At 35.8% G+C, this 17,023-nt stretch overlaps 2 protein-coding genes across 5 annotated transcripts in view; both read left to right on the forward strand.

Moving 5' to 3' along the window:
• Positions 1–11,067, forward strand: part of G2E3 (G2/M-phase specific E3 ubiquitin protein ligase) — a 73,789-nt gene extending 62,722 nt beyond the window's left edge. For 3 of the 4 annotated variants that reach the window (XM_027520691.1, XM_027520693.1, XM_027520695.1), the window contains 2 exons: positions 6,823–7,013; positions 8,492–11,067. In XM_027520691.1, the coding sequence (XP_027376492.1) occupies positions 6,823–7,013; positions 8,492–8,742 (442 nt within the window). In that variant the 3' untranslated portion in view covers positions 8,743–11,067. The remainder of the gene's footprint in view (positions 1–6,822; positions 7,014–8,491) is intronic. The other variant, XM_027520692.1, reaches the window with a different exon arrangement.
• Positions 11,068–15,469: 4,402 nt separating this feature from the next.
• Positions 15,470–17,023, forward strand: part of SCFD1 (sec1 family domain containing 1) — a 110,298-nt gene continuing 108,744 nt past the window's right edge. The window contains 1 exon segment of the mRNA XM_027520639.1: positions 15,470–15,579. Coding sequence (XP_027376440.1) covers positions 15,522–15,579 — 58 coding nt within the window. The 5' untranslated portion in view covers positions 15,470–15,521.

A 17,023-nucleotide genomic window follows, 5' to 3' on the forward strand; every position in this document is an offset into this window, starting at 1 on the left:
GAAAAACATCTATTTCTGTGTTATTGACTCTGCCAAAGCCTTTGACTGTGTGGATCACAATAAACTGGAAAATTCTGAAAGAGATGGGAATATCAGACCACCTGATCTGCCTCTTGAGAAATTTGTATGCAGGAAGCAACGGTTAGAACTGGACATGGAACAACAGACTGGTTCCAAATAGGAAAAGGAGTTCGTCAATGCTGTATATTGTCACCCTGTTTATTTAACTTATATGCAGAGTACATCATGAGAAACGCTGAACTGGAAGAAACACAAGCTGGAATCAAGATTGCTAGGAGAAATATTAATAACCTCAGATATGCAGATGACACCACCCTTATGGCAGAAAGTGAAGAGGAACTCAAAAGCCTCTTGATGAAAGTGAAAGTGGAGAGTGAAAAAGTTGGCTTAAAGCTCAACATTCAGAAAATGAAGATCATGGCATCAGGTCCCATCACTTCATGGGAAATAGATGGGGAAACAGTGGAAACAGTGTCAGACTTTATTTTTCTGGGCTCAAAAATCACTGCAGATGGTGACTGCAGCCATGAAATTAAAAGACGCTTACTCCTTGGAAGGAAAGTTATGACCAACCTAGATAGCATATTCAAAAGCAGAGACATTACTTTGCCAACAAAGGTCCGTCTAGTCAGGGCTATGGTTTTTCCAGTAGTCATGTATGGATGTGAGAGTTGGACTGTGAGGAAGGCTGAGCGCTGAAGAATTGATGCTTTTGAACTGTGGTGTTGGAGAAGACTCTTGAGAGTCCCTTGGACTGCAAGGACATCCAACCAGTCCATTCTGAAGAAGATCAGCCCTGGGTTTTCTTTGGAAGGAATGATGCTAAAGCTGAAACTCCAGTACTTTGGCCACCTCATGCGAAGAGTTGATTCATTGGAAAAGAGTCTGATGCTGGGAGGGATTGGGGGCAAGAGGAGAAGGGGATGACAGAGGATGAGATGGCTGGATGGCATCACTGACTCGATGGATGTGAGTCTGAGTGAACTCCGGGAGTTGGTTATGGACAGGGAGGCCTGGTGTGCTGCTATTCATGGGGTCGCAAAGACTCGGACACGACTGAGCGACTGATCTGATCTGAAGACTTTGAATTCAAATTACTGTGTTTAAAGTCATTTGACATATTTATTTTCTTTGTTGTTATACTACTAACTCTGCATTTTATTTTCATTTTATTTTAAAGTTATGTAAAATCAAGTCTGTAATGAAAGTGTATTGAAAGATCTCAGCTCTTATACAAAATATATTCAGATAAGTTTAACTTTCATCCTAATCACATCTACCTTCCATCCTCATATGAAGTAATTATTACAGTGGCCTTTATTGTTTAGGCTTCCATCATTGTTTTTTAATGATAGCAGATAAATATATGAATATGTGTTATGTATCCTCATTTCTTTCATTAAATAAATAGTAACATACCATCCACCGTTTCTCCTGTTCATTATCGCTTGACCATTTATAGTCCTCATACTTTTTTTAGAGCCCTTTAGAACATCAGCAGTCTTCCAAATTCAAGTATGACATCATAAGCTTAAACAATTACAAAGGATATAATTTCTAATATATTTTTAATACTGTAATTTAAAATAACTTTTACATAACTTTAAAATGCATCCAAGTGTCTTCTGACTATGACTCATCTCAAAATTTTCTTAGTTAGAAATACTATTCATAATTATAATTAATACAATAATCCAAATATACATTTTGATAATTACTTTAAAACTTATTTGAAAGATATCTCTTAATGACATAGAAGTACAAAGGATTCTTTTACTAATAAGTAGTTCATGTACCTATGGATGAATTTTTTTCTTCGTTGCTAAGTCAGAATTCATAGCTGTTTCTTTGAGTCTTTTGTTTATTTTTATAGGGATGAGTAGTCTAGACGTCAGGAAGAGCTTTACTATCTATGTAAGTGGTGTTTAAATTAAAACCTAATTTATAAACAGGAATTAGGCAGATCTAGATAAAGAGGGCGGAGAAGGCGATGGCACCCCACTCCAGTACTCTTGCCTGGAAAATCCCATGGACGGAGGAGCCTGGTAGGCTGCAGTTCATGGGGTCACGAAGAGTCGGACACAACTGAGTGACTTCACTTTCACTTTTCACTTTCGTGCATTGGAGGAGGAAATGGCAACCCACTCCAGTGTTCTTGCCTGGAGAATCCCAGAGACGGGGGCGGCTGTTGGGCTGCCGTCTATGGGGTTGCACAGAGTCGGACACGACTGAAGCAACTTGGCAGCAGCAGATTGGATCTTGCAACATCAGGAAGGAAGAAAGAATATTGAAAAAAATGAAAGCATGTGTTTGCTAAATTATGTTTGATGGTTGAGGTAAAAATTATGACATTTGCTAATGTGGTTCACAGTGTATTTAAAATAAATATTTAGGAAATTATAAACAGCAAAAGACAAAGGGACATGAAGAGAAGTAATGTTTCTATACTTACTGGCATCAATAAATTATTACATTATAAAAATAGATACACTCAAAATGCTATAGATAAAAATGGAGTGCAAAAAAATATTCAAGTAACCGACAAGGAAAAGGAAACAAAAATGATGGTACAAGTGAAAAGTTGCTGACTGTTAAATGTTAGGCCATTTAAGACAAAACTGGTGATCCGGAAGAAAAGGATTTTCTCATTAAAGATAGAAGAGAATTGAAACATGGAGGCAGGGCAATATTATAGAAAATGCTGCTTAAGAAGTTCCACAGTTCACAGGGCTTAATATGCTGAAGTGCAGTGTACTTTGTGATGAAACTGAGCAAAAGCTGGCAGTTTTCTGAGCAAAAAGACATTGTAAAAAGGAGTGTCAGTTATACTGGAAACCTTTTTTTCAATGAAATCAACACTGAAAACAGATAACCCGAGATAATAACTTCACAGAGCTAGTTACATTATTATTCAAGAGAAAGAAGGAAATAAAGACATTTTGAGACATCTTTCTTTCTTTCCTAAAGAGATTAATAAAATACGTACTTAAGGAAGAAAGAAATTGAACCCAGAAAGAAAAAGTAAGATACAAGCAACATCAGTAAGCAAAAAAAAGAAAAAAACCTGAATAAAGACAGGCATTAGCCATTAAAAAGGAAAAAAAAAACAACAACTAAATTTTGGTAAGAAATGGTTAAAATGAAATACTAGTAAAAAGTTGATCTATAAGAAGAGAAGGGTCACTGTATTGTTTTAAGGAACTTGTATTCTTGAGGTAGTAGTGGAGAAGCATTAATTACCTTTAGATTGTTAAACCAACTATGTATCTTTAAAGGGAAAATTCTAAAATAATAGGAAGAGTATGTGACTTCCAGACCAGTTTGATGGCGGTGGGGATAGCAATAAAACATATTTAATCATAGAGCGAGCAGAAAAAGAGGGATAAAAAGAAGCAAGGAAAAACAATGTTCAAAGAAATCATAAGATAGAAGAATAATTTAAATATATAGGAGATTATAATACATGTAAATAAATTAGACTCTTGTATTAAAAGACAGAGGATCCTAAATTGCATTCTAAATAGATGGCTTCAAAGCAAAAGAAAGAAAAATTCTAATTATTTTTTCATAAAGCCTTGTCTTTAAATGACCCTAATAGTGTTAAAAACAAATTATCTTGAATTCAGCAGTCTTGAATCTATTTGTACCTAGCAACATAGCCTCAAAATTAACTAACAATTCTGAGGAGGGTTTATAAAAGGAAGCAAGGCAGGTCTAGTATCAAAAATCAAATGTTGCTTTAGTCCATTCCACTAATAGATTAAAGGAGAAAAAACAATCATCATATAATTATAGATGCAAAAAAAGCAATTGATACATTTGTACATAATTCTAAACTGACAGTTTGAGGTATCCTTATACAGATTATCTGGTAAACATTCAGTGAACATTATCCTTAATAGTGTGACAGGCATTCCTCTTAAGGCCATGACAAGCCTGGGATATATATAATTACCTCCTTCATTTCTACAATATGCTGGAAGACGTAGTAGAGCTACAGGACTAAAGCAATAAGTGAATGTTATTAAAGATTCAGAGAATTAAAATTATCATTTATAGTCTACCTGATGTTCCAGCTAAAATCGTAGAACTTCTATAAAGAGTGTAGCAAGGTTACTGTATACAAGAGGTAAAGGATTCTAAAAGGGAGATGTGCAGGTGACAAGGAATGGTAAAGAAAGAAATTGGTTGATATTAGAGTAAATATTAACTGTACAAAAAGTTAATGTTTCATTTGGGGATTTATGATACAAGGTGAAATAAAATGTTTGAGTAACATAGAGAGCCACTGGAGTTGCAAATGTCCTAGGGCCTTTGTGTTGTTCAGCAAGCAGGTAAATACTTGATTTGCTTTCGATTTTAAATATGCCAATTAAAAATTTAAATAGACGCTAAATTGGAATTAAAAAATGAACACAAAAATTTGCAGTACATAATAAAAAAGCTTTTTGAAATTCAATACAGTTTCCCAAAAGTGCTAGACCTAGTTACCTAATGTAGTAATCACTATGATTATATAATAACTAGAAAAAAAAATTACTCTCAAAGAAGCAAAATTCTGAAAAATAATTATACATTGTGGTGCCATTTATGGAAACTTTTAAAACAAAGCAATACTAGTTATTTTTTAGAGATACATGTATATTGAAACTAAAATGAAATTTAGGCTATAGTAAAAATTCAGAATAGTTAAATAGCAGTTTCAAGTAGTTTTCTTTGTAGGAGAGAAGGGAAGGTTGTGTGAATGGACAGATTTAATTGAGTGAATAGAGTATTTTACTTAATAATCTGAGCAAACAAACACAAAATGTCAATATCTTTTAAATTCAAGTGACAGTTCATGGTTTTCTCTTATTTCCTGGCTTTTGTATAAGCTTCAAATACTTAATTTTAATTAAAAGTAAAATTTTAAATATTGGGCTGAAATTTGCTTCAAAGGTTAAATGTAAGGTAAAAGTTAAAACCAAGATAGGCAGGCAAGGATTGTATTGTGGAGAACCTTAAAAGTCATGTTAAGGAGTTTTGACTTCATAGACATTGTGTATATTATTAGTTTCCTGTGGCTATTGTAAAAAATTATCACAAACTGATGGCTTTAAACAACAGAAATTTATTCTCCCATAGTTTTGGAGGCTAGAAGTCCTCGTCCTCATGTTGACAGGGCTTCATTCTGGGAATTTTGAAAGATAATTCAATCTTTGCTTCTTTTAACTTCTGGTGGTTTGTGGTTGCATAGCTCTAAGCTTCTGTGTTACATGGCCTTTTCCTCTCTGTGTTTCTTTTATAAAGACAGTTATCACTGGACTTAGGATAAGCCCAGATAATCTTGGTAAAATGATCTCAGGATCCTTACCATAATTACATCTGCCTGGACTCTTTTTCCAAATAAGATCACATTCACAGGTTCTGGGGAATAGGATGTGGATATCTTTTTTGGTGTTCACATGGAAAATCAACTTAGAGACTTAAACACTTTGTAGAAACAGTTCCTCTGCAGGTGGTTTGCAATAAGGTGGTAACTGATGTGTGGAGAAATGAACAGACAAAAAGCATTTCAGAAAAGGACATTCACAGAACTTGATAGTTGGGCGTGGAACAAGGAAGAGTTAAGAATGACATTCAGATTTATCTATACTAATAGTAATGGAGGCATTAATTGTCATTTATGGTTCTGATTTTGATAGTTGGGTAATTAGCTTTCTTTTGGACTTAATAAGTTTGGGTACTTAGAATATATGGTGCCCAGCAGTCTGTTGGATATATATTTTGGGCTGGAAATAATAGATTTTATAATAATGCACATAAACCTGCTTAAACAAATCATGGGATATGCTAAGAGGAAAGAGAAATTTGTCTTGTTACAGAACCATGAGGAACAAACAGTAACATTTAAGGGAAAACAAAGACAGAAGAAGCTTTGTAAGAGACTCAGAAGGTCTGGACAGAGAAATAAAGGGAAACCAGGAGACTGGTGCCATACATCATTCATGAACTTGGGGCAGTTACTCTGTAGAAAGGAGTGGAGGGAAGGTGAATGTGAAAAGATAAGTCTTTTACATAGATCGTCTCAAAGGAAAATAGGATTAATTTTTTTTCCTTCATTCAAAAATGGGAAAGATAAGCACTTGAGAAAGAGCTGTGCTGTTGAGGAAGAGCTTATAGAATGGAAGATGAATCTGTGTATCAGGGTTCCTGAGGAGGTGGCTAGGGAAATCGGAGACACAATAAAGGCTTCGTCAGTCTGATGGGCAAAAATGGTTATCTCCATTCTTTGCTTATTAGTGAGAATGTACATTTTTAAAAATTCATTTGTTACTTGTATTTTCTTAATAATGCATTTATATTTTGTGTATTTGGATTGTTCTTCTAGAAAACTGATTTGTATTTTTAGTACAACTAGAGAAATTAGTGTTTTATCATGTATATTAAAAATATTTTGTTTGTTTTCTCTTTGTTAATTTCTTTTTAGCAATACAAAAGTTGCATTTTTGTGTGGCTAAAATTTAGTTTCTTTGCAGTCTTTCATTTTATACTAACTAGCTTTGAAGTATAAAATTTTAGATGTCTTTTTTCTCTTAATGGAAAATTATTAGCTCAATTTTAAAATTACTCTATAAATACTATAGGCATGTAATATATTCATTTTATATTAATACATTGGCTTGTTATTGATTGAAAGTATCATGTAGTATGTCCATATTTTTTTTCTCACATCTAATTATGTAATTGTAAATGAGCTAGAAATATGTGTTCCATACATATGTGTATGAATGTTGGCTCATTATTTTTCTTCTCTTTAAGTTTTAAACAGGGTCTGAAAACTCTTGGTGTTTTGGAGAAAATTCAGACTTACCCAGAAGCATTTTTTCACATCTTCTGTCATAAACCTGAGAATCTTTCTGCAAAAATACTTAGTGATCTTTTTACAGTACACACATTGTCTGATGTACAGACTTTGGGGTTTTGGAATAGTTACTTACAGGCTGTTGAGGGTATGTAGATGTTTTATTTTCATTTAACTTAAAAATTTTGTTTTGGGATATTTATTTCTTTGAGTTTTGCTTTTCATAGTAAGACTTTCATCTGATAACTACAATACTTATTTACAAAACTTGTTTAAAACCAAGTTATGACAGTTTAAAGTGATAAGGAAAGATTATAAAGTTTATTTTTCACTTGTTTCTGTCTCATTAATTTGAGATGAGAGTCATTCTTCTTAGAAAACTTTAAATATATGGGTGATTGCCACAGCATAGGAGAGTCATCTGCTTCAAAGCTAGTCATCTACTTCATCTTTTCAAATTTTTAAGTCAAATTGAATTATTCCAAAAATGAATTGGTCAGAATATGGTAATGATATTTATCGGTGAGCATTAGCAGTGTAAATTCATTCTGTTTAATATGGTGTAAAAAAAAGCTTAACTTTTAGTTGAGAATTTTTTAACTAGCTTGTTGGGATGTTTTATACCATCTAAGTTTTCCTCTTTGCCTTTTTGAAATAGTTTATCAAATAACAAACATCTAGGAGTGGTTTAAAATTGTATATATCCCCCAAAGATTATGTTTTAAAACCTACTGAACCTCTTGGACTGTATAATTTTATTTTAAGGAAGTCATTCAAATATATGATGAGTAAGGATGGAGGAGCCTGGTAGGCTGCGGTCCATGGGGTTGCTAAGAGTCGGACACGACTGATCAACTTCACTTTGACTTTGCACTTTCATGCATTGGAGAAGGAAATGGCGACCCACTCCAGTGTTCTTGCCTGGAGAATCCCAGGGACGGGGGAGCCTGGTGGGCTGCTGTCTATGGGGTCGCACAGAGTCGGACACAACTGAAGCGACGCAGCAGCAGCAGCAGCAGCAGCAGGTCAACCAAATGATTTTATGAGTCCTACTTTGTTTGAGATTCAAATAAACATGTATTTAATATACCATTTTCCTATTACTAGACTTGACCTAGTACTTTCAGTTCAGTTCAGTTCAGTTGCTCAGTCGTGTCCGACTCTTTGCGACCCCATGAATCACAGCACGCCAGGCCTCCCTGTCCATCACCAACTCCCGGAGTTCACCCAGACTCACATCCATCGAGTCAGTGATGCCATTCAGCCATCTCATCCTCTGTCGTCCCCTTCTCCTCCTGCCCCCAATCCCTCCCAGCATCAGAGTCTTTTCCAATGAGTCAACTCTTCGCATGAGGTGGCCAAAGTACTGGAGTTTCAGCTTTAGCATCATTCCTTCCAAAGAAATCCGAGGGCTGATCTCCTTCAGAATGGACTGGTTGGATGTCCTTGCAGTCCAAGGGACTCTCAAGAGACTTAGTACTTTAGTTTGCGTCTTATGCATTTACTGTTAATGTGGGAGTCTCTGCCTTTCAACATGTCTAGTTGGGGAAGAGTCTATGATGGTAGCAATATATAATGTGGATTTATTTGTATTTTCTTTTTCTCTCTTTGTGGTATTCTTTTCAGATGGTAAATCTACAGTAACAATGGAAGACATTCTTATTTTTGCTACTGGTTGCAAGTCCATTCCACCTGCTGGATTTAAACCCAATCCTTCAATTGAGTGCCTTCATATGGATTTTCCTGTAGGAAACAAGTGTGATAACTGTTTAGCTCTTCCTATCACCAGTACATATAAAGAATTTCAAGAAAGTATGGACTTCGCCATAAAAAACACTCTAAGATTAGAAAAAGAAGAAAATTCTCACTTCATTTGACATCACCTGTTTTGAACAAAGGGATGCTTCTTTAAAAGCTGCTGTTGGTACTTTTGTTTCAGAAATCTTTCCGTCATCACTTGTGCAAACTTGGCCCAGTAAAATTTATAATATGAACATAAAGGATTGTTTTGGCCACCTAAGCTAAAAAGGATTTTTTGTTAAGGTGTACCAGTGAAAATTAATATTTTTCTATTTTTCTTGATATACATGCTTTCTAAACCTCAATATAAATACTTTTAGAATGGCTGTACAGTCTTTCTTCAAGTATAATATATGCTGTATATAAGCAGAAAACTTGTGCTCACTTTATGTAAATTAGGATTAGCTATAGGATGCCACAATGATTTTTCTGGTTTAATTATGCAATTTTCAAATTATTACTTATTTTAAAGCATTAAGTAGGAAATGAGTGATTTTTTTTTTTTTTTTATAAATCAAAGGCATATATTTTGGAGTATGTGTTATATGTATCCTCTTCTAGGATGGCACTAAATTAGTTGTTAAAAAATGTTTTTAGATCATTGAGTTATATTAAAATAGATCCACACTGCTGTTAGATTATGCCTTAAGAGATTTATTATATAAGAAAGCAGAATTGCACAAATGCTCAAATATCTATGGACATTCCATAGTCTTAAAACACTTCTGAGGTGAGTTAAAGTATAGTTGAAAATCTCTCAAGTGTCTTCTTTAAAGCCTTGGCTTTAATCATAAGATTTTGTTTTTCTTTGTATCCCATGTGTGGTATTAAACCACAGTGTATATGATCCACAGTTTAAGTTATCTGAATAGAATGATCTCTGTGGATTGCCTTTTGGTAGGTTTGGCTATTTAACAGTTATTTATTATCAGTATGGTTGTTTGATAGGTAAGCTGGAACCATTACATTATACAGCTATTTTCTTTACTTTTGAAAGATACCTGTATATATAAACAGTGTAGAAATATGTAAAAAGAACTACAAAGAATGAAAAACCCATGCTAATCTCACCATGCAGAAATAACTGTCCCTGTATATCCTTTTATTAATATAAACTCTTACATTTCCTTTCTTTTTTAACTTTATTTTCTTCTAAAAGCCAAATACCTAGAAATAAAAAGATTATGCAATAACAATTTGAAGATACATAATCTGACAATTTTACCACCATATCTGTACTTTTACAAAAGAAGAAATTGGAAAAATCTAATGTTCCTAATCTGTTATATAATATAAATGGGTTTTTCACCAAAGTAAATCGTATGAGAGATAAATTGCTTGTTTTTAAGCACATTTTTTTCTAGCTATGCAAAGCAGGTATCAGTCATCATTTTCTCATCCTCTCTGAGACAGGTCTGTAAATTACTGATATTTTTAAAGACAAATGACAGGATTGGTGTGATACTGGTAATATAAAACATAGTCCTAGTATAATTTGTTTTGTTACATTTACTAAAAGTGAAACTTTAACTTGAAGGTTTTAAAACATTAAGGCATTTTTTGTCTTGTATTGAATTCTATTAAATTATCAAAAGTAATTAAAGGATCAGTTATCCAAAAAGAAGTTTAAACTCACCATACAGGTTTTATTCCAAATGTGTTGATAAACTGGACATTTTATTTGTTAACCTACCTAGTTTTTATAAAATTTTAAAAGCCGTTAAATCAATACAAACCAGAAAACCTAATTCAAGCTATTTTCTGGTTATTTGTAGTTTGAATTCATTTAATTACAGTCATAATTAAAGCTGTTAAACGCTCACATGCTTTTGAGGTGGGGGCTGCTGATAGGGGGCAGTGTGCTTGTGTTGGCTATGATTAAAAACAGTATTTCAGTTCCTTTTATGTGTAGACAGGGCCTTAGGGATAAGGTGTTTAAATAATAATTTGGGATATTCATGTTTTAAAGGGAGGTATAAATATTCATATTAGAAAATATTTTCTGGTTTTAAGGATGTTCATCAGTATGGTTTTAGATTAATCTTTGAAAATATGTCAGAGAAACCTGTTGGTTATTTATTTTCTGCAGTGTTACTGTGTCACATGGTTGGTATTGTTTTTTTTCTATTGTTATAGCCAATACAGTTTTTATTGCATTTGATTTTTCTAAAGTAATTATGCTATAAACCTTTATAAATGTGAATATGTATTTCTTAAGTATTTCAATTGTCTAAATGCCATGTATGTTCAAGCTTGTTCTCTGTTACTCTCAATATCAAGAAAAACCATAAATTCTCCTCTTACCTATCTGCTGTTAATGGTCTTAGTTTAGTTTTCTATTCATTTTTTTTTTAAACAATTAAAAATTTTTTGGTGTGGGAACTTCATCTGAAGGCATTTTATACAGTTCTCTACTATTCTTGTACATAGTCATTTTACTATTATTTAGGGTATTTAGGGTAAAGATACCTTAAAATATCTCTTCAGAAATTAGCTCCTTTCTTTATACTCTGTAATATTTAATTTCCATATTATAAATTAGACATTATTTGTTTGGGTCAAGTAGAAAGCTTACGTTTGATTACTAACCTGAGAATTCACTTTGGCTTCTACATCATTTCAGGCTTGTAATTTTTTTCTCCTAATTATATGGAAGCTGTTGAAACTTTTTTACTCAATACTGAATGCACAGTAGAGTGTCATAGGTAAGGTTTTTTTAAGATAAGCCTTTTAAAACTGTAAAAGGCAAGTGACTTGGGCTTTTACATTCAGTCATTATAAGAAAATTATTAGAACAAGATCCTTTTTATAAATTTGTCTTATATATATATATATATATATATAGTGATTATCACATGCTTTGTTGTCACTTTTACAATAAGCTGTTGATCTAGGTTTTATGCTCTCAGTGATCCAGTGTAAAACATAAAAACGTATTGATGGATTTCTTGAATATGTATTACTCACAGTTTAGGAAAATTTGAATTGCCTTGAAGAGATCCCATTTTCAAGTTCTCATGTTGACTTTTACCTTCAAATTGCCAAACATACTCCAGTATCTACTGTATGCCAGGTATTATGTTATGTGCTAGTTTATGTCAGCCTAATTTCCCTTTTTTTTTAAGGCTTCAGAGACAACCAAAAACATGACACATATAATGAAGTTTTGTAAATAAATATGTTTATGCTACTAAATGTGAAGCTCTTACATAAACTAAATTAAGTAACTTGTTAGGATTTAACAAGGTTAAGATTCTGACAGTACTGCGTAAATAACAAGATCCTTTCCTCTCCACATTTGGTAGATCCTGCTAGCAGCTGTTGGCTAACATTTAGGAACCTCTTGAATGAGATGGTGTGAGATATTCTGTGTTAAAATTATCTGTTCCTTAATGTAAAATAATAGTTTGCAGAATAAATGTATTATTTAAGTAAAAAATCTGGATAGGCAGAGTCAGTTAAAAGACTAAAACATATTAGGTTAATTAGCTCTCGTAACAGCCCATAGTTTAATTCTTTTTTTCCAGTAACAGAATACCTTACTCAGTCTTAGCCTTATACGAAGTATTTGTTTATTGCCACTCTTCTGTGGGATTTTTTTAAGTGTTTATTGACTGTGTTACAGAATTGCTTCTGTTTTATGTTTTGATTTTTTGGCCATGAGGCATGTGGGATCTTAGCTCCCTGACCAGGGATGGAGCCCTGTATTGGAAGGTGAAGTCTTAACCACTGGACCACTGGGCAGGTTCTGGGACATACTTTTCTATACATGCTCCACACTCTGTGCACTCCTTGGTTTTGTGTGTTACTCACTCGTGTCCAACTCTTTGCAACCCCAGGGTCTGTAGCCCGCCAAGCTCCTCTGTCCATGGAGTTTCCCAGACAAGAATACTGAAGTTGGTTGCCATTTCCTTCTCCAGGGGATCTTCCTGACCCAGGAATCGAACCTGAGTCTCTTAATATCCTGCTTTGGCAGGCAGATTCCTTACCACTAGTGCCACCTGGCCAACATGGGGACATGCTCCTTCACTAAGGCATGAAATCCTTCCATTCACTGTAACATCTTGTGCTGAAAAATGTGTCCCAAGGTGTCTCAGGACTATTTCCTTGGTTAGGACAGTTTTTATAATTTCAAATGTATATACTGTACATAAATGTTAAACAGGTCTGAGTGTTTTATATCAATATGACTCTATTTGGGGAGGTATATGCTGGAGCTGAAGTAGTTAGATGATAGATTTGCATTGAAAGTAGAAGTGCCCAGTTGATCAAGATTGGGCTCTCATATTGAAGGGAAAGCCTGTTTATTTTATATTCCATAAAGACAAAAAATTAAGTAGAACTTTCCCATAGGGCAGTAACTGTCGTTTCTGTTAAATTACAACATACCTTCTTCACTGGTGATCCTAATTAGTGGTAACACTGAATAGAGAGTAAATATCACAGTTAATTTTGTAGTGAAAACCATAATGCGGTTCTTAAACAATGTAGGTTCATAATCTTTAACCAGTCTCCTTTACCAACCTGGTACACACTTTTTTTTTTAATTTACTTTAGTTGGAGTATAATTACTGTACAATATTGTGATGGTTTTTGCTATATATCGACATGAATCAGCCACGGGTGTACATGTGTCCCCCCATCCTGAATCCCCCTCCCACCTCCCTACCCACCCTATCCCTCTGGGTAGTCCCAGAGCACTGACTTTGAGTGCCCTGCTTGATGCATCGAACTTGCACTGGTCATCTGTTTTACATATGATAATATACATGTTTCAATGCTATTCTCAAATCGTCCCACCCTTGCCTGCACCCACAGAGTCCAAAAGTATCTGTGTTTCTTTTGCTGTCTTGCATGTAGGGTCATCATTACCATCTTTCTAAATTCCACATATATGCGTTAATATACAGTATTGGTGTTTCTTTTCCTGACTTCACTCTCTATAATAGGCTCCAGTTTCATCCACCTCATTAGAACTGACTCAAGTATGTTACTTTTTATAGCTAAGTAGTATTCCATTGTGTATATATACTACAACTTCCTTATCCGTCTGCCAATGGACATATGGGTTGCTTCCATGTCCTAGCTATTGTAAACAATGCTGCAGTGAACATTGGGGTACATGTGTCTCTTTCAATTCTGGTTTCCTGCGTGTGTATATGCCCCGTAGTGGGATTGCTGGGTCGGATGGCAGTTCTATTTCCAGTTTTTTGAGGAATCGCCACACTGTTCTCCATAGTGGCTTGTCATTTATAACAAGGTGGCTATAGTGGATAACTGAATTGTATAATTGGAATTTGCTAAAAGAGAACTCAAAAGGTTTCACCGAAAAATAAAAATATATGAGGTGATAGATGTGGTAATTAACTAGATGAGAGGAATTCTTTCACAGTGTATACATATTTATATCAGATCGTCTCAATGTACATTTCAGTGATCTTGCCAATTCTGTCCTTAATTAAGCTGAAAAAAAAACTATGCAAGGAAAAAGAATGTAAGGTTTGAATCTAGGGCATTCCCTAATGGCATTAAGAATGAGATCACTTGAGTTTAATAAAAATTGTTGTGAAATAGGATGGTTTTTTGTGTTTTTTAAAGCATTTTTTAAAATGCTCTTTATATAATTGTTGGGGTAGCTTAATTTCTCAAATTCAGGAAGTTTTCAAACCAGTTTTTGAGGCACAGGGTCTGTAATTTCGTATCAGAATTTGGCACAGCTTCAGAATAAACATTCAATAACTAATGCAATATCAAAAGTGAACGCTGTTGACGGTATGAGAAATGGGTTGTGTCCATTTTTAACATCCAGTTAAAAAATATGGATTGTTAGAAAGCAATATTGGATGTATTTTGTCATCACATGGTTTTAAGTGTATGTCAAGACACCTGCATTATCCACTAACGCCCCCCCACCACCACACCAAAGAACTTTTTTGTGATTTTGCATTTACAAAAAGGAGGAAAATACAAATTTCCAATTTGCACCTTCCTGACTCCTGTGTCTATGATGGCAAAACAACCCCACTCAGCTAGACTACTTTTCCTAACATGAGATTAAGAAATCTGCCTGATTAGAGCAATGCTTCAAAGCCACCTGTCTCCCAGATAAAAGCAAATGGGACACCTCTCCAGCTGCACTGGGTAAAGGTAAGGCAGCTAGCATGTGAGTGCCAGTTTTGTTCCATGAACTTCATTTACTTGAGTCCTGTGATTCTTAAGCCCCTAGATTATTACCTCAAGAGATCTGAAGGGGCTTCCCAGATGGCTCAACTGTAAAGAAACCGCATGTAAAGCAGAAGATTCGGAGACGCGGGTTCGATCCTGGTTGGGGAATGGAGGAAGAAATTCCTTCCCCTGGAGGAAGAAATGACAACCCAGTCCAGTAATCTTCTCCGGAGAATCCCATGAAGAGGAGCCTAGCGGACGCAAAAGAGTCGGACACGACTGAGCCAAACAACATAAGATATCTGTAGACGACCAAACTAACAGTCCTGCATTTAATTAGGTTTTTAGCGCTACAACACGCTATATCAGCGCAATTTAAAGCAGCTACACTTTCAGAAGTTGGGCCTTGATAGGTTAAAAATCCCTCCTGTCTGGCCGCTGTAAACAGTATCAGGTATTCAAAAGCGTCATTCTCCTATTGGGTCTCCAAGTTCAGTGGAGAGAGTTGAGGGCATGGGGCGGGCCGGCGGACCGGGGTTGGGGCGGCGGGGGGGGGGGGGGGGGGGGGGCGGGCAGTCACTTTGGAGGAGGCGGGGCCGGCCCTTTGTGGTCCCTCCCATTTGGTCTTTGCTTCCGGGGCGGTCGTACCGGCCACGTCATCGTCAGGCTAGGCTCGCCAGCCAGGCAGTGGATGGTGGGAGCCAAGATGGCGGGCGCCGCAGCAGCTAGTATCCGAGAGAGACAAACAGGTACCAACTTACTCCCTTCTCTGCGCTTTTGTGCTTGCCATGAGGACATCTTCCTCTGCTTATCGGCCTCGGTCGCGTGGCGTGCAGCTCGAAAACGGACCTCAGAGTTTAATCCAGTTCTCAGGGCATCGAAAGCCCCTCCCCTTTTGAGTTTTTAGGGAAGAGATTCCATTAGCTTGATAAGTCGGCCCTCTGATGTGGTGCTGGAGAAAGTGCTTTAGGGGTGAGTGGGTTGCTACGGTCCTGCTCTTGTGTCTTTCCTGCTGGGTCTCAGAAAGCCGTGGCGACAAGATCTGGCAGCTGGCATTTCCCGCCCTGTGTTGCCATCTATGAGGTCTTCGTGTTTGTTTCTGTGCGTGGTTCGGTTCTCTCTCATTTAAATGTTGAGAGTTGACTCTTTCGGCACTTCCACTACAATTACAAAATTTAGATATTCTTTCCAGAGCAGATTCCATTCTGCCATTTCTCTCCTATGAACTAATCTGAAGAGAGATGCCTAGTGATAATGATTTCCGCCCTTAGCACGCTGGAATGGGATGTAAGAATGGCAAAAAGAATGAATACCTTTCCTATTACTTGGTAGACCAGTGTTTTTAAACAATGCGTTATCAATTTCATGTTTAATAGAACATGCTTATATATTTATACCGTGAAAGTATGAGTAAAAAAAATACATACTGCTTCTGCACTTTTTTTTCCACCTTAGATACTGTTAGTTTTGTCATTTTTTTTTGAAACTTTGTTGACAACTTGGTTTACACCTGCTAGATACAAACTAATAGTTTATACCTGTTCGCTAATTGTCTTGATAGTTGGCAAACTATCAATTCTGAGGAGCTAACAAATAAGCCATCAAGAATTTTCAAGTTGAAAGTTGTGTCTCTCGTAGTTAAGTTCTTCTGCATATAAATCTGAGTAGGAATACAACTGGTTACAATTAATATGGTCTACAGAAAGGATTTTGGCTGTACTTGATTCCTTCCTTTGAAATTCAAAGAAACAGTAATAGATTTCAATCTGCTACTGACACTGCATAATGAGCTCTTAGATTCCTGTTCACCTTCATTTTTTTCCCCACATTACCAGGAGTGATCATGTCACATACTTGCTCAAAATCCTCTTGCAGCCTGGGGCTTCCCAGGTGGCTCAGAGGTGAAGAATCCACCTGCCCAGTTCAATCCCTGGGTGGGCAAGATCCCCTGCAGAAAGAAATAACAACCCACTCCAGTATTCTTGCCTGGGAAGCCCCATGGACAGAGGAGCCTGGCAGGCTACAGTCCATAGGGTCGCAAGAGAGTCAAACATGACTTGGTGATTAAACAGCAGCAACAACTCTAGCAGCTTCTCATTTCCATCATGGTAAAAGCCAAAGGTGGTCTACAAAGCTCTATATGATCTGCTTTCCACTCAACTTTCTGACTCACTTGCTATTACTCTCTCCTTT

This window comes from Bos indicus x Bos taurus, chromosome 21 (assembly GCF_003369695.1).
Source record: "Bos indicus x Bos taurus breed Angus x Brahman F1 hybrid chromosome 21, Bos_hybrid_MaternalHap_v2.0, whole genome shotgun sequence".
NCBI lineage: Eukaryota > Metazoa > Chordata > Mammalia > Artiodactyla > Bovidae > Bos > Bos indicus x Bos taurus.